The 18,526-nt window shown below is 38.6% G+C and overlaps 1 protein-coding gene across 1 annotated transcript; it reads left to right on the top strand.

The window, feature by feature from the left end:
* The first annotated feature begins 1,414 nt into the window (after positions 1–1,414).
* On the top strand, positions 1,415–17,313 carry LOC121424751 (KAT8 regulatory NSL complex subunit 3-like). Its single transcript, XM_041620516.1, has 13 exons — positions 1,415–1,742; positions 2,522–2,692; positions 3,394–3,484; positions 4,812–4,895; positions 5,615–5,716; positions 6,055–6,192; positions 7,331–7,549; positions 8,060–8,131; positions 9,444–9,518; positions 9,871–10,092; positions 10,581–10,802; positions 11,511–11,946; positions 12,939–17,313. The coding sequence occupies exons 1-13, from the start codon at positions 1,522–1,524 to the stop codon at positions 14,873–14,875; spliced, it is 3,990 nt and encodes a 1,329-aa protein (XP_041476450.1). The 5' UTR covers positions 1,415–1,521; the 3' UTR covers positions 14,876–17,313.
* The last annotated feature ends 1,213 nt before the right edge of the window (positions 17,314–18,526 follow it).

Below are 18,526 nucleotides of genomic sequence, written 5' to 3'. Positions count from 1 at the left end.
GTGATTGTTCACTGACACCGATATATAATTATAAATGAATTCAGGATGTTTGTTCTTTGTGCAAATGTTTCTTTCCAAATTCAGAAATTTGTTGACTTTTAATACCTCTAAACCCCAATGAAATATCAGTTACATAATTAATTACATTTTTTCTTAGTAATTGTTATTATACCTGATGTTTTGAAAGGGAAAGTAATTATAATTGAAAAATGTACCGTTAATTGACTTCAATTATCGTCATTTTTACATGCAATTACTTTTCACCGCAATCAGCATCAAATTTATTGTTTCTAAATGGATCTTTTACAGGTCATAATTCCTTAACACATGGCCATGGATATTCTTTCTCTTTTTAAGTTTTCGTTTATAATTCTGCACCATTTATTACACTTTAAATTTTCAGGTAATATAGCTAGAAAAAGGGAAATGCAAAATTAAATTTTTTGAACTAGGTCCTTTAACACAAAGCATATCAATTGATTGTACACTTGATTTTTTTACAATTAATTGTACATTATAGTCACTGCAATCAATTGTAAAGATATTCTTCAATGATGATTGCTAAGCTCTATGTCACTGGCCCCAGATTTTTTTTTACATTTTTTCAGTTAATAGGGCCTTTGAGGTACATGTAAGCTTTTGTTGATGCTTCAAAATTACAGGAATCTTGTCAGCATAAATCAACATGGAGTTTTTGTTTCAGCAATGCACAATGCATTCAAGAACATATATGCTTAGAAAATGTATTGTCAAATTGCCTTTCATGAAGGAAGTTAGAACTTAAATCTCTGCCGAAAGTTGGTGTTCTCAAACAGCAGCTACAGTATGTATGCTTGTGTGAACAAAGTGAATGTGATGTGATTTTTATGTCCCCATCACTGACGAAATAAATGCAAGTGAATGGACTTGTAATATCTTTAGACCAGGATAATGATATCCAATATAGCACTCAAGGTTAATATGTAATTGTTAGGATGTAAAGAAGTTTTCTTAACCAAAGTGGTCATTATGGCCAACCATCACTAAATTCGCTAATGTTAGCAAATATTTTTAGTCAAGTTTCTTTTATTTCATTGTCTAAATTTTGTCATTTTTTTTGACAGACTAAATACTTTTGTTGTGCCCATTATTATTACATCAGTGCAGTGTATAGAACGTTCATTAACTTGTTTGTTTGAAAGATTAGCCACAGATTAGACCATAAGCAATTGACAACAGACACCAGTGCTATAGATAATTTATTCCTTATTTTTGTCAACATTTGTGGAAATGATATGACTCTGCTTATGTCTTCCACTATTTCTTTCAATATCCTTTTTTTTCGCGTCAAGTTGAAAATTGCTGGGCATATTAAGATGATTTTATATTTGGTCATGTAGCTAATATCTCTGTTTTTTTGTTCTTTTCTCTTTTGTGTAACAGTATATCCCTTATTGATGAGGGTGTAATCACTCAGATGTTCATGGATCAGTAAAATAATCAGCTGAATTCACCTCACCCCCATCAAATTTGAGAGAGAAGATGTCAGAGGCTTCTACCCCAGACCATGGCCTACGGTCTAGGCTATCCTGCTCGTTCCTGGCCCAACTCTGGGGGGACTATCAGGAATCGGACCTGGTCAATCTGGACCATTCCTATTCTAAGGCTTGGAACTGCCACCCCCATGCCAGCCATGCCAAGCCTGCTCGCATGCTTTTCGTACCCAAGACTCTTCGACTTCACCCCTCCAAACGCAACATTGTGTAAGTAAAGAGGAAAAATTGTTTGCCCGATGTTTGTGTTGATTTAAGTGTTTAGAGATGTGCTTCAATCTAGGAAGCGTTTCATGAAAGTTGTCAGTACTGACAAGTTGGCTTTCTCCGACAGTTTCCATAGCAACAGTCAGAGGCAAGTGCCTCACAGCCAATCAAAACCAAGGTTTTTACTGAAATTGTCAGCACCGACAATTTAGTCAGTCCTGACAACTTTCATGAAACACCCCCCAGATCGCACTATTTATGTCTGGGACAGATACGTAGCCGTAGCATTACCATCAGAAGAATATGACTATTAAGGGTACGAAGCATGAACCTGTATATCAGTTCAGTGGTGGACCGTAACTCCGAGGAGACAAAGCATTAGAGGGGCACAGCATTGTTCACAAACAATACAGTACCCCTCCAATCAGTTGTCTCCTCCGGGTCACGGTACACTACTGTATCAGTTCATAACTTCTCTAGGTAATTTGGATTACAGGCATGTGACACAATATCCAGTACCCTCTTTCTCGGGCCTCATCTTATAAAGTGTTGTAATTGATCTGATCATGCTGAACTATAAAAATCAATGTCATAATTCTTCATGTAGATTGATTCATCCTAATTAATGATATTCTTTTCTAATGTATATTTTGAATTCATATGAATTCTATATTTCATGATTTTATGATGAGTGAAATATATAACATTCAGTTCAATTTTATGATACGTATAGATCAAGCTATTTATTCTTTCATTATGACTTAATATCACAACTATAACAGTGATGCTGATGCGGAGATAGATGTTGTATCAGTCGGTCAAACCCACTCCATGCCATATGATCTTCAGAAAGCACAGTCTGTGATGAATGAGTGTGAGCGGTATGTCAACTTTGCGAGAACGGACCCTGACAACGTGCGCAGCGATGAGGACTGGGAGGATAAACTATCCAGGTATGTTTCTGGGATGTGATAATTGGTTGGTGTTTCGTCTTGACTGAGAAGGATTCCACATTCCATTTCTCCTTCTCTCCCTCTTTTCCTCACATCTACGTGTACTCTCTCCCTCATATCTATACTTTATCTCCCACCTCTATATCCTACTCACTCTTTCTTTATGTCTCCCTCTGTATTTCTATGTCTCCCTGATCTCTTTCTCTCTCTTTCTTCCCCTTGCCCACCTCACCTTTTTCTGTTTATCTTTCCCTTACCCTGTCTTACCCCTTCCCACTCTCTTTTTATATGTAGATCTCTCTGACTCTTCCAATCTCCGTCCTTCACACCTTTTCTTCTGTCTTCCTCCCTCATCCTATCTTTCCTCCCCCTTTCTTTATCTCTCTCAATCTTTTTTAGTATCATTCTTTTTCTCTCACTCTCCCTAAGTTCTTTTTCTCCTCTCCCTAAGTTCTTTTTCTCCTCTCCCTATTCACTCTTACTCTCCTCTCTCACCCCCCCCCCCCCCCCTCTCATAGTCAGTAAGGTTGAGGGGTGGATAATTGAAATGGAAGTGGAAACAGTGTAAAGATAAGCTTATTTATTGAAGTGCATCATGGGATAAAAATGATGATGTGTAGAGGAGCTTATAAAGTAAAGTACACCAGTGAAAAAGATTCCCACCCTATTTATAATACTTTCCACTTTTCTTTCATTTACAGGGTTGGCTGGACCGCCCCTCAGAGTAAGCTCTTCAACAAGATTCTTAAACATCTCCAAGCCAATCGACTAGCAAGACTGGCTTATGACAAGGTAACTATCCTCAGTCTCTTGCCATTAGTGATTGTCTTTGTCTTAGCTGGACTGGTGATATTTCTATATTACTTTTCTACCCACCCCCTTATTTTTTCCCTTAGAAATTATAATAACTGCCATTCCACCCTCGAATAAAAATATTTCTCCACTATACTTTTACAAAGCCTGATATTTTTGTGTAATATACCATATAATGTACATTCTATCTTATTTCTGCCTACGGCCTTAATGACCTATATTCTACTTGTGAAACTCTAAATCAATAGATACTGATAGTATGGTATATATTGAACTCAAGAGCATGCACTATTTATTTTACACAAATTCTATTTCATGATAGTTTAGAAGTTGAAATCGTTTGCATTTGTTCCAAAATTTGGTTGACGTTAGCCTTGTATTTGCCGTGTAGTATTCAATAAGCCTTTTTTGCACTTGTAATTGAGCATGAGTAGTAAAAGGCCATTCAAGATAAACATCAATGGTTTTCAAATTGACTGACATAAGCTTTGGGATTTGATGATTATTCATGTATTTCTTTTACAACATTCATTTCATCACATTCAAGTTTAAGAGTAATATTTTACTACAGAAGCCCAAATAATAGTCAATGTGCAGGGTCTGTGCCAAACCTGGATAATACAACAAACAATTCCAAACTTGATCTCTGATGCACTGTACTAGACACCTCAGATCTGACCTATAATGCCATGTCTTTCTTAGAATTGAAATACCATAGGATGCTCTTTTGGGAAAGCTTATATGCAACATTCTCATTGGAACATATTATGGCTTATGTACTGTATAGTGGCATTAGTGGGAAAGGTTATTTGAGAAAAGTTTATTATGAGCTAACTGCAAATTTGCTTATTAATATTGGCACCATGCCAGCTTTTCATTGAAGGAAAATATGAAGGTGTCAGCAAGATGAACATTACCGGTGTGTTGGATCAGTTGGTAGAGCGTCCATCTAACAACCGGGAGGATGGGGGTTCAAACCCAGGCCACGTCAGACCAAAAGATGTTAATGGGAGTTGCTGCTACCCTGTTTGGTGTTCAACAATTAAGGGATAGTGCCTCTTCAATCTTGCGCTGCACAGCGGCTGCCGGGTCCACGAGCAATTGGGCAAAACAAATTTTCAGAGTATTTCATTTCTGTTGCCTATTTTTAACAATGAAAAAAATATGGATGGATTTATGTCTGATACTTGTCTCACAAGATCTTTACCTTAGTTAAAAACATCTGTGTATCAGTAATCAGTCAAATTATTGCTTGATGTATTGCCTGTATTTCATTCTTTAAATGTTTTTATTATCTGATTTTTAGGTGCTGAATGAACCAGTGAAAAGGAGGATACACGTTGACAAGTGTGCTAAGTTGGTCCGACGGACCCTAGCTGGAGTCGGATGGGTAAGTGATGGTCCATGGTAACATATCAAATACACAAATGGTCATGAGTTTTGCACTGTCATCATTATTTTAACTAAACTACTGTATATGCAGCAACCATTGTTTTCCTGAGAAAGTCTTTTAAAATCAAGGTAAAATGTTGCCATATTATCATACATCAAATCTGGTACATTAACATAATCCTAACTCTGTGAAATCATGAAATCTAAGGTGAAATAATGATCATACTAAAGATCGCCAACGGAGATAAACACATGTACTTGAAGGGCACTGTGTTATCATTGCTGTGAAAAAACTGACAACTAAACTTGTCTGGAATTGCATGCTTATTTGCTCATTTCTTAGCAGTGACACTTATTCTATCAGAATCATTTAACACATATTCTCATAATTATGCTTACAGACAATTAGGTGGTCATTTGATTGGATTCTGTAAGAACTCATTTTTAAATCACCATAACAGGCATTCTTGGTTTTCGCCCATACAAGTGGTGACTCTGTTCTATGTTTTTTTTGCCCTAATCATCCTCCACATAGTTTTTACCAATAGATGTTTAGATCTCTGTCCTGTACGATTGGATTTTAAATTTTGTTTCAGGGAAAATCCATTTATATTGTATTGTTATGGTATGTGTAGATATGAAGTACTGTCAGAGTTGATTGTTTATTTCAGTGTAACATTCCTTTTACAATATGTGACTTAATGTTCTATTCTCTAGGATCCTAAGCTAACCCAGTGGCTTCATGGAGTCTTGGTTGATAATCTTGGTTCCTCTCTGTTAGCCATCTATTTGGACGTCCTTCAAAATTTGAAGTCTAAGGTTAGTTTACGTACTAAAATCACTAATAAAGATTCAAAGATACTTTGAATTTGAATATTGGGGGATTCTGTATGTTTCTAAAATGATGTTTATAACGCATTTTATGCTGAAAATCAATGGAATCACAAAATCTCAGCCATGGTGATAATATCCTTCAGCAAGGAGCCCAGCCACATTTTGCTGCACTCTACCCAGGTGAAGTAAATGCGTTCCTGGCAGAAATATTTACACCTTGAAACACTCTTGGACAAAGAGATAAAATTTATTAGTATTTGTTATTAATATTGTTGTTATTGTAATTATTATTATTGTCTTATTTATTTTCACTGGAATTTCAGGTTCCTTCTCTGATAGAGAAAATGGTGCACCCCACTTCAACTTCACGGAAGATCAACACAACCAGCTCAGAGGCCCTTTCTCTACTTCTCAAAAGACCATGGGATCCAGCTGTTGGTCTGCTAAGCTTTCATAAACCAGTAAGGCTCATTTCATTTATCTGTACCGTGACGCGATTCTTGCTGCTACCACATGTGTCTGTGAATTTTCTGGGAGATGTTGCATGGCTAGTCAAAGGGCAATGGCTCAAGTATGACAAGTACCAATAATCAGATTTCAAGGGATGTCAAGATTGTTACATTATGGCCCTGTACCATGCTCAAAGTGTGTGCTTTTACTATGGATAGCCAATGTGACACAAATCTGTGACACCATATATTTAGTTTATATGAGTTTTTGTATTGAAAACCCACCAGTTGTTTTAAGAAATAATATCCAAAATATTACCCAATGGTGCTTTGAGGACTATCTTACATAGTGAAACCAAAAACTTTTGTGTTTCACACAGTGTAATGTGCATTGATATTTTATAATAGGCTATTAATACAATAATAAAGACAAGAATAAAAAGATTTAATAATAAAGTGGCTAAAATCAGAGAAATGATTATTAAACATGAAATGAGAAACTGCAAAAGAAAGTTTCTGTTGCTGCACTTGATTTCAATTTGAGAGGGTTGTTTCATTGAATAAATGATTTTCACTAACAGATTAGCTCTGAACCAATCAGATGCAGTGATTATGGTAGCTTGTAATGAGTCTTGGAAATTGTTATTTGTTTCATGAAATGCTCCCCAGACAGAATTCCCAGCCCATCAGGAAAATCAGGGCAAATTATTTTACTTTTTTCCAGTCAGGGAAAAATGCCTCAAATGAGGGAAAAATCAGGGAATTTTGATCTGCCCAAAAGTCGAAAGCACTGCAGTCAGTCAGACTCTGTTATGTTTTGTTGCATTATCAAAACAACATCCATTAAAAGACTGGTTATGGTGTTTTTTTAGTGTAACCTCTTCGACTGCAGTACAGTTTTCATACTTGAAATACATGTAATTCACTGCAACAACTTAAAAAACATGCGAAACTGGAAATGGGTTTAAATAATTATCAGGGAATTTTAAAACGTCATCAGAGAAATTTCAGGGAATTTTGTTTTCATGAAAAGCTGGGAGCCCTGCCAGGGCATTTACATGCTTGCATGAAAAAAAAGTACCTTCTGAACCTGCTGTAGGTAAAATTACAGTCTACTTTGGTGACATTAAACGACTCGTTTTCTTCTCAGAAAAAGCTTCCCGGATCTCCCATCCTCCTGATCGCCCCCGACGGCCCCTTCCAGCCTTCCATGCCGCACTCTCGTCGGACCAGGTACTGGAACTCTCAGCTGGGCAACCTGGGGAAGGTAGTCCCTGTCACGGTGCATGCCCCAGAGGGCGGGGCAGGTATCACCGTCGGACAGTACTTAGAACACATGATAGGCTCTGTCAGGACTAAGGTGTCTGAGGTATGTGCAGTTGAAACAATTGCCACTCTCCACCCAGGTGTAGTAAATGGGTGTATTTTGAACACATTAATTACAGAATTCTGTGATATCCATCAACTTAATACAAGGACCAGTTGGTGAGGGTAGGGAAGGGGTTAAGCTGCATTCAGACACAGGTGGAAAGCTCAGCAAACGTTTCGTGAACAAAGTCAATGGGATTTGAGGCATCAAAAACATCTCCCTATACAACATTTTTTTTTTTCGAGGTGATGAAAATGTTGCTGTTAAATCAATTTATTGGAGACCGTTGGCGCAAATTTGAATTCGCCAAAGTTACCTAGGTTGCTTGTAATAACTCTTGACATCATAATGTACTTATTATGACCTCTTAAGGTTTAGTAGAGTAGAGGTATTTAAATTACGAAATAAACCATGTCATAATCTTTAAATTGTATAATTTATTTGAAAGTTCTATTTCAACGATTTAGGTATTCTTTTGAGCAAGCTATCTATCTTTTCTGCTTTTTACAGCTGAAGACCAACTTCCACAACAGACCTATAGTACTGCTAGGGTGGTCTGTGGGTGCGCTCATTGCATGTCATGTAAGTAAATGAATAACTTTTTAAAAACGCTTTAATTTTCAGCTTGCACAGTCATGTCTTATTTTAGATGCAGATCGAGGAAGGGTTTGATGAAGCACAGACATGTTTTTCAGAATTGGCACATCCGTACATATATACCCTGATCTCCTCTTTCTTTCCCTTTATTTCCCTACTATCAATTATTTCTACTGTCTTATATTCCTCCCTTCCCCGTTTCTGTCTCTTTTTTCTCCAATCTTCCATACTTTCCCCTCACTTCTATTCTGTTTGATCTGTGCTAAATTCTATACTTCTGTGTTATAAACACGTAATTTGAATGTGTAACCAAATAACCAATGACATTGGTTCATCATTTGGGATAGAGGGGTAAGAATTTCTGAACTTTTTAGATGAATTGGTAGTCATTAACTCTCCAAGAAGGATACAAATGATTGGCATTTGCCATACATGATACCCGAGAGCCATTAGGCAGATAAACTAAGACCACGACACTGATATAGTTTCAGCTTGGTTGTAAATTTTTACTTTGAATCCTGGACAGACATTAACCTGTCTCACAAAAAGAAACTTATTCATGTTGAATTAGATATAAGCACTATTATAGATATGACTATTCAAATATCCCATAGGGCACCCTTTCATATGGATTGGTAACTTTATAGAATCATGAATGAATGATTTGCTGACTATTATGGATTATGGGTGGTGTACTAAAAACACACCTCCCCTTTCGCATCTTATTTTATACAATTTCAAAATAGCATGCTTTATATCCTAAAAAGACTAAATCATGAATGCTGATTGGTTTAAATAGCATCATGTGACCAAACTTATTCTCACTAATTTGTGATGATGTTGAAAATGAAACGCCCACTGAAAGAAAAATTGCTATTCCGTCACGTCAATGATGGAATAGTCCGTTATTCCATCATTGACGTCACAGATCATGACGGGGCAAGCACTAATTCGCGCGCTGAGTGCATGGATACAGGAAAAGTAGGTCAGTTCAGATTTATAGAAGGATTAACTACGAGTACAAGAACTAGATTATCAAGATCTATTGTTCAAACTTATTAAAGTAGGATATTAAACAAATATACCAGGCCTTTATTTTGAAAGTATAGAGGGAATTATCCTTGGTTGTACTGGCAAAATTACAATTTTTCCCTCGCGGCTTCGCCCCTAGTAAAATAGTAATGCCAGTCCAACCTCAGATATTTTCAAGCTATACTTACTCAAAGCCTGGTATATTTGTATACTCTATAAATATAGCTACATGATCTCTTTTCTTCTCTTTGTTCCCTATTCTTAGGTATCTCTTGTTGAGTCTGTGTCTGCTGTTATCTGCCTTGGTTTCCCAATGAGAGGCATTACTGGGGATAGAGGGGTAAGAATTCTTGCTCTCTTGATGAGTGTCATTCAAATTAGAAACAAAAAAGTCACAAGATTCTTTTGTATTTGATTATATATTCATCCATGTTCAGGTCCTACAACTTCTTCTGCTACTCCTTGTAGTAGCTGTAGTAGTGTAAAGTGATGATGTTGTATTTGTTTATGGTGGAGAGGACACAGGCAGCTGTGGCGGAGTAATAGTAAAAGTGATACTAGTGCTCGTATTATTAGTAGAAGTAGTGGTAGCAGCAACAACTTTCATTCAACAACCCCAAGATGCTATTTGAAAAGTGAGCTTTTGATGTTCACTATGTTAGCTTTCATGTATTATTTTTTTGTTCTTGAAGGACTTGGATGAGCCCCTATTTGAGAGTAAGACCCCAACATTCTTCGTCATCGGCCAGGAGTCCAGTCAATGCAACCAGGACAGCCTTGAAGACCTGAGAGAACGGATGAAGGCCGATACCACCCTGGTGGTGGTGGGTGGGGCCGACGATCGCCTCCGACTCTCCAAGGCCAAGAAGCTCCATGAAGGTGTCACCCAGACCATGGTGGATAGGTGCATTCTGGTGAGTTATGTCCCTCTGATAGGATGTTAGATAAAGGGTCCTGGTGTAGAGTTAACACTTGGCCTGTGTGTAAAGAGGGTTCACATGACACTTGCTCTTCAGCTGTATTTCAAGATTGATCTTCATGATGCAGCTTTCCCCCACCATTGAAGCTCACCATAACCAGGAAGTGAAAATACCATATGACACATCTCTTTTTGGTAGATGTGGCTTATTTATTGGTATTTATATTGTCTAGTGTGTCATATAACGAAACTATAGCGAATCTTCCTGGATAGATTCCCATTTAAAGAAACCTCTTTAGAACAGGATTATTAACTTGCTTACCAGAGGACAAGTCTTCCCAGAAAACATTTTTCCAGAATGATAGCTCTCATGAGGATTCTTCCTCATGTCCAGAGGGGAGTTTTCATCTTGGGAGGGCTGTCTTAAAAAATCATTTCTTATCAGTAATGACCTGTGGAATGTTTTCAAACCTCATGTTGTAGGACGAGGTCTCAGAATTCCTCACCATGGTACTTTCATCATCCTACCATGGAGCGGGAGACGGGAATGGAGAGCATCATCACCATCACACCAAGAAGAAAGAGAAAGAGAAGAAGAAGCGGGTCCAGCGAAACCTGTCCACTGAGATGAGAGGCAGGAAGACGCCCCCAGTGGCAGGATCTGTCCCAGGTCGACGTTCCAGTGCTCCTTCAAACATTCTTGAGGTTTGTATTTCAGGCTTAATAATGAGGAGGATGATGATGATGGTGGTAATGATGATGATGTTGGTGGTGAAAATGATTATGGTGATGATGATGGTGATGATGGTTATGATGGTGATGATGGTGATGATGATGATGATGATGATGGTGATGATGTTGATGATGAAGAAGATGGTGATGATGATGATTGTCAAAAAATTCATTTATAGCTGAGAAAAATTGCAATTAATTTTAGGGCTATACCCTGGCTTCCCAAAAAAGTGTGAAATTATTTTTATGTGTGGTTTATTAATGTTTGAAATGCTGGTATTGTGAAGGGTTAATAATAGCGCAGCACTGCATGGGACGCAACGACTAAGCCTGCATGGGGAATATGTACGCTCACTCGGGACTGTTTACATACATTACAGTACCAGTGGTGTCAGAGATTGTTCAGTGTTATGCAGTTGCACTAGTTTGAATGCAAGATGATGCTTCGCAGTGTGGTACCTTTGTATGTAATGTTACCTCAAGGTATTACATGGTGCATCTTCATCATCAGCTTCCAATTAGTTTTGCACAGAATTATAACGTGGCCTATTTTAAACTCTATAATACAGACCTTAGGGTCTAACAGATGAGAACATATGTTCTGTGTAATAAACAATGTTCATGATTAGGTATCAAATCTCCTTTATATTAAAATGTGTTTTCTTATTTCTTGTCAAACAGCATGGCATCTCCACCCTACCTTCCACTCCCAAAGCCAGCAAAGCCAGCACCTCTCGAACCCCTACCCCAACACCCATGCTTCCTACCACCAGCACCACGGCAACAACCACACCCTCCTCCCTCCACCCCATGATAGCCCCTCCTCCTCCCCCACCCCTTGCAACGTCCAAGCCCCTATCGGCACCTCCAGCGATGCAGTTCACCTCGTCCAGTCTCAAGCTCCCCGTCTCCTCACCCAACCCGCCGGCTGCAAAACCCAAGAACTCCTTTGCAGCCGCGCTATCGTCTGGGAACCAGGCCAAGGAGTTCTCTTCGCAGTACGCAGCCTACCTGGCTAGGGTGGCTAGTCAGAGCAAGGAAGAGAAGATTGGAAAGACCAAAGGTTCTGTGAGGTTTGGAGCTCAGAAGTCAGCAACTACACATGCTGGTGCCGAAGGTAGGCTTATCAAGGCTTGATGATAATTAGTTTTGATATGCATAATATTGAATAATTCATTGTCATTTATCTGGCTGTTTCAGATTCAGATTCATTTATTGGTCCATGCACATTAAACGCACAGAAATTTGTCCTCCACTGGCAGTATACATACAATAATAACACAGTATATAAATAAGCACCACAGACAATATATTATCTCAAAATTAAACACGTTGAGGAAAGCTAAAAGGAATAAGTATATTTTAGAAATTTGGCAATGAGGGCAATCTCATATTGTGTAAAAATGGTCCCCTAATTCCTGTAGAAGATTCTAGGCGAAAAAGGGTTCCCATTTATGTTGTAACTCAATAATAGAGCTTCTTGGAGCTGCCCACAAATTTTGTAATTTGGGGGGTTTCATTGTTTTAACAGCAATCTGACATTATGGCCATAGAAATGAGGAAATTATATCAGTCACAGTTCATTGTCAAATTGAATGACAAATAAATGGGAGAAAATAGAATAAAACTTGGTTCATGAATGCATATGGGAGTGGCAGATAATTATAAATGTTTTGACAAAAGAAGTAGAAAGTTAGTGCGATATATTTCAGTTCTGTCAAAGGCAGAAGCATAAATTTTGATTGACTAAACAAGAATCAATCAATAATATTTTGTCAGAGACAAGTATTGCTATTTAATTTCCATACTAGTAAATTCCACAATCATTGATTTAAAAGTGAAATGAATGGATTGCGATGAAATTTCCTTTCCAATATTAATTATGCTTCCTATGATTTTATGTATTTTAGTTTCTTGCATCAATCAATATTTATTTCTTCTTTAAAACTTGATACATGATCATGAGCTTGTGCATTTACACTCTGATTGGATTATCCTGTTGGGATGAATGGTTGTATGAAAAGAAATGAATAAAATGACTTTGTAATGTTTTCTTGTATTTGTGTATTTCACCTGAAATATCCATTTGTTTTCCAATATTGCCCACAGGTATTGATGCTACAACCATTATTGTGAAACAAGCCCCAAAGAGGTCTGCCACACAGAGCCCAGCTACGGTAAGACGAAAGCAGATGAAGATGTCTGATCTCCCAATTATCTCTAGGGGACCAGCAGGCAGCACTGTCTCAATGTCGCCATCTCCTTCCCATATCAAAGGCGGGTCTATTCACAATCCTTCCCACATTGGCAGGCCTCCAACCACATACACACTTGTTTCGTCCTCACCCAGCTCACCAGGTTCTGCATCATCATCGACCGGACGACCAGTTCCAGGAACAAGGGTGACGATCGATTCTGGACACTCCTTGGCCCACCTGCAGCAAATGGGTGTCGTTTCTTCGGCTTCATCTTCATCTGGTGGGTCTCAAGGAAGTCTGCTACATGGTTTGAGTTTCAACATTCAAGGGAGCCAGCTGAAGGAGACATCAGGTGCCCAGATGAGAGTTCTGGAAGGCATGTTCACCAAGCAGAGCTCTAGCCCAACCCTCACCAGTGCTGACAATGGAGCTGGCAAGGCTATTGGACCAATCAAGCCATCAGGCTCCAAAGGGACCTTTTCAGAGACAGCAGCAGAACCAGCCTCATCCTCCTCTGGTAAGACATCTAGTGTCCACTTCTCAGTTAGTGCCAACTCTGACATGAAGACATCTAGCTTGGCCATGCACCTTCCACACTTGATCTCCACCGCTCTTAAAGCAGTGCAGTCTGCTCCTGCTAAGTCGACCTGTGTCACTCTTGTGACAACTACAGCTCCTCCAGTCATGTCCAAGAGTTCTGGATCCAAGTCCAGTACTCAGTCTGGTGTCATCACTGGAACCAATTCTTCCAGAGTCTCTTCGGATGTGTCCATCTTGGGTCTTATTGGGGCTCAGCAGATTACCAGTGCTAGCTCTAAATCTTCAAAGAAATCTGCAGATGAGGAAAGAGATGCACAAGTGCAAGCTATTCAAAAGTTGCAATTTCATGACTTTCCTCTCACCACTGCCTCTTTGACTGTTCCACATAGCACCCAAAGGGTCACGCAGGCAAAGATCCTTAAAGACCTAGAAAAGGGCTCTCTTCCCTTAACCAAATTTGAACCAACTGTCTCTGGAAAATCCAGTTCATATCCTAAGACTAGTTCAAAGTCCAGTTCTCTCTCCAAAGCTAGTTCCCACTCAAAATCAATTACACCAGCAATCATCACCAACAAACTCCCTGCCCGAGAGTCTTATAGTAAGTCAGCTACTACAAGCAAGATAGTCACCGTTTCCCTGTCATCTCCTTCAGTATTGACAACGAGCATGGCTGAGAGGAGTGGAAGAGAAAAGACCACAGTAGAGGTTGATTCTTTACCCTTGTCCAAACTGAAGGCCATGAATCCGAAGAAAAGCCATAGCCCTAGTGAGGACAACACCCCAACTGTAATTGATCTTGACACTCTCCCTTTGGCCAAACTCAAGGAGCATCTTAAGGAGAGTAAGTCATCCCTGAAGATGCCTACACCAGCAACAACCACTATCAAGATCGTCTCCAAGCCCAAAGATCCAGTCATTACCACGTCCCAGAAGCCAAAACTGTCCGCCTCGGCTCCGTTCATTGCCCTGTCCAGCAGCCTCAAGGCTAGTACCGAGAGGGCAGCTAGGGCTCAAAAGACCGCCATGGTCAGTTCTGTAGCCAAACCATCCACACTGACACCCACATCAACAACATCAGGGGCGACCACCACCACGTCATCGATGTCGTCATTGCTATCCACTTCAGGGTTGAACCTTTTGACATCAACAGCAGCATCGAGACAGCCCTTGACCAGCGCCCTCACAGTGGAAAAGACATCCAACAGTTCTGAAACAGGAGAATCACGTGAAGCCATAGTGACTGTCCAACCATCTGGGAATGGCCGTTCCAGGCGATCCAGGACCTCCTCAAGAAATTTATCAGAATGATCGCTGAGACTGCATTCCCTTTGATGATTCATGGTCGCCACTTTAACACCACTTCCGCATGAGAGTGTTAATGTATTTGTTTGAAAGCTTGATTTTCATCAAACTCATGCTTTCTTTGCAAAGGATTCGATTTAACATTTTGAAATACAGGCAATTGTTGATAACATTCAGAGCATTACATTCTCATGAAAGCCTGCCATCATGAGACAGAATGACATCATCGTAAACATGATTACAAACTCTGCTGAATTCAGTCTACATATTTGGGCAGAAATGCATTTCAGACATTCTTCTTAGAGGCAATTCATGTTTGTATTCTCTATCATGATTACGTGTGTATAACAATTTGCTTGTAGTCAACCATGTCATGTTCCAGGGCCTGTTGCATAAAAGTTACTAATTACTTTGTGATCTAATAGGAATTACCATGGTTACAATGCTCAACAGCCAATCAGAATCATGGATTTCAGTGAAGTCACCATTTGCTAGCAGAGTTGATAATAGTAATGCATGTGCAACATCCCCCAGAGCCTTGTTTCAGCTGGGAAGACTCCCACTTGAATATAAAATCTAAAACATCAAATAGTTTTCAAGTGTGACTTATGCATGCATAATTGTAGATTTTGTATATAAGATTTTGAGCAATATGCCCGAAACACCTTGGGATGGGGCCAATGGAAAAGGTTTATTATTCTGAAATCAAATTGGAATGAAAGGGTTAGTTTGAATGTTATTAAATTTATGTTCATATATGATAGTGCAGCTAAGGCACCTTGCCAAAAAGTCAGAGCCAAGTCTTTCTTACTGGAATCCCTCGAGGTGCAAAGCACCTTTTTTTGTTGCAAATCCTCACATATCATCATAGCTGAAACAATGGTTCCAAGAGAAAGATGCCTTGAAGACTTTAGGAATTCTGCAAGAAGGCTATTTGCGACTTTCCCTGCAGCCCCATCGCCTTGTATATGATGAAATGCAGAGATTAGTGATGAAAAGACACAAGATTCCTGGGGAAAAATTTTATTTTGATGTTTGGTAAGGCAGCTGTAGGTATAGTTGGTTTATATATATTTCTGTTATGTTGCAAGGATGCCATTTTTCAGACTAATGTCTGAATTCAGACTTATTTCAACCTATTTTCGGCCATAGAAAGCCTTTTTTTTCATATAGGAGAGGGGTCAATCTAGATTATTTTCATGATTTTTCAATTGATTCTAAGTTGCAACCTTGCATGTTGCTGTCACTCGATTTGAGCCTGTGTTAGACGCATTTTCTAGAACGAAGTGAATATTTGCCTCCTGCGATGGTGGTACGGTACCCCTCATGTCAAAGACTGAGTTTTGGTCCAACATTTAGTAATGAAGAGTTTCTAGTCAACCACATTGTTCTCTTTACACATAGTAGTGTGTGTGTGAGTGTTCGGAGAGAAGTTGAGAATTATTTATGGAACTGTACCTAATGGCTACATGCTAACTTGGTGAAAGGGAGTCAATTTGAATACGTATGTCAGGGTGCTACATAAGCACTTGCCCGATTGCCTGGGGCAAATAAAAGTTAGAGTCGGGAAAGTGTTTTGAAGTAAAGACCAAAACTACTTGCCCAAATTAGGCTAGCAAAATTCTCACAGTAGAGTTACCAAAATTAGGATCGATTTGATAAATCGACCCTAAATTTTGTCATGGTGGGCAAGATAAAATCACTTTGGAAAAAGAAATGCAAGAACAAGGTACATCAGTTCCTGTCAAAAGAGAGAGAAAACCATCAATGGTTTATAAAACCGCAATATTCTCTTTTTGAAGAGGTGAAACTTTGTTTTCAAAGATTTTTTTGAGGCAAGTGAAATAGATTTTCGGGCATGTATATTCCAACTATTTAAAAATTTACTTGCCTGACAGGGCAAATTCTTCTGAAAAGTTATGTAGCACCCTGTTATTTGTATATTCCAGTCTTAAACATTTCATACAAAATTTGTGTTGGTTTTATGTCTCTTCATTCAGATTGTTCACTGGTAATAAGACATGCCCCTCCCCCCAAATAAAAAGGTCTTTTCTTATATTTGTCTGACATTTTCCATTATATATACATGTATTTTTTCTTTATGGCTCTCAAGGGGATGTGGGCACAGGCCAGATGTGCCCCCCCCCCCCGATCAGCCTCTGGCTGTCCACATTTTATTTCATCCAGAATTGATGTTTTTCAACTGTATTCTCAGAGCATTGCACACCTAGATATATGTCTTTAAGTTTAAGCTGCATTTCTTAATTGAATAATTACATAGGTCTTAGCAATTTTTAAGACACATTTTGCAAGGCATGTATTATTTACATCATCAAAATGCTTGTAATTGACTGGAAATTTTCTGTGAATACTTTGTAATTATAGTTATGAGAATGCTGTATATATTGGAAATTTATTTCACTTGTTGAAGTCCCTTTTCCTTACATGCAACAGAAAAAAGAGTTTTTTGTCAATATCATGTGTTTATCGTGAAATTCATGCACTCTCCAGATAAAGACACTTGAACGCACCACATCTCTTTAATGCACAATGCAACAAATAGTGGCCACAACCACAGCATTTAAAACAGGACATAAAGCAAATCTCCTTTAGGGTGGGGTGGAGGGGGGGGGGGGTAACCACAAGATCAGATGGAGTTTAGCTGTGGTTATTTCTAACATTTGATGCATTAAAATGTTATTGTTTGGTAAATACATTTTCTGTGTATTAAAATTACTTATTAACAAATGAGTTCTGCCTGTTTGTAAGTTCATTTGCTGGGATTTTTCTTCATCAGAATTTATAATAACCAAGGAACTGTATCTGATTTATGTGTGTGAAGGGGGGGGGGGGCAATACTAAACTTTTCTAGTTTATGCTGTGGATTTTGTACTGTCGTGCTTTATATGCAAACTTTACCCCTACACACTACACAAGTGTACCCTTATTGAATTCTAAATCATTCAAATATCCAGATATCTGAATGATAAAAGGAATTTCCACATACACGTTTTGAAATATACTGAGGCATTTTTGTCGAATAAAAGCATCATAAATCATATAACTTACAATCTGTTTACATTATGAATGCCCCCCTTCAAATGACTTGCATAAAACTTGCCAAGTTACGTCTTTTCTTCATTTAATGGGGGGATCCTAAGTTTGGCTTTTTATGTAGTAGTATGCTGTGGTTTGGGTAAGATAGTACAATAAGAATACCACAAATCATTGTTTGATGGGGTTTTTTTTGGTTTACTTTGGTTGATTGAGAGATAACAGACACGGTGAGAGGGATAATCAACTGGACGAAGAATGGGAGAAAGGGGGAGATTGTGAAAATTAGAAGAAAGATGATAGAATGCTTGAAAAGAAAATAAGTGACTTGATTTCATCAGGCTACTTTGACATTTCAAAATTCCACAAAATATTCTTGGACGAATTTTTCAACCACTTATTCTACATTCCTCTTGAAAAGCACCTTGTGGTTGGCCATGTTGTGTGTGCACATTAGGGACGAGTTCAAGATTTCCTTGTAGATGGGATGTAGAAAACTCTGATACGTGCTACAGGTCTTTTAAAAAAATCTCACAATCTTACTACCATGGATCAGGCCCAAAACGGAAATAGTGACAAGACCTCTTTTCCCGGAAAAGGCTT

This window comes from Lytechinus variegatus, chromosome 12 (genome assembly GCF_018143015.1).
Source record: "Lytechinus variegatus isolate NC3 chromosome 12, Lvar_3.0, whole genome shotgun sequence".
NCBI classification, from domain to species: Eukaryota; Metazoa; Echinodermata; class Echinoidea; order Temnopleuroida; family Toxopneustidae; genus Lytechinus; species Lytechinus variegatus.
The sequence above is the reverse complement of the archived record's forward strand: the minus strand, read 5'-3'. Positions and strand labels throughout refer to the sequence as shown.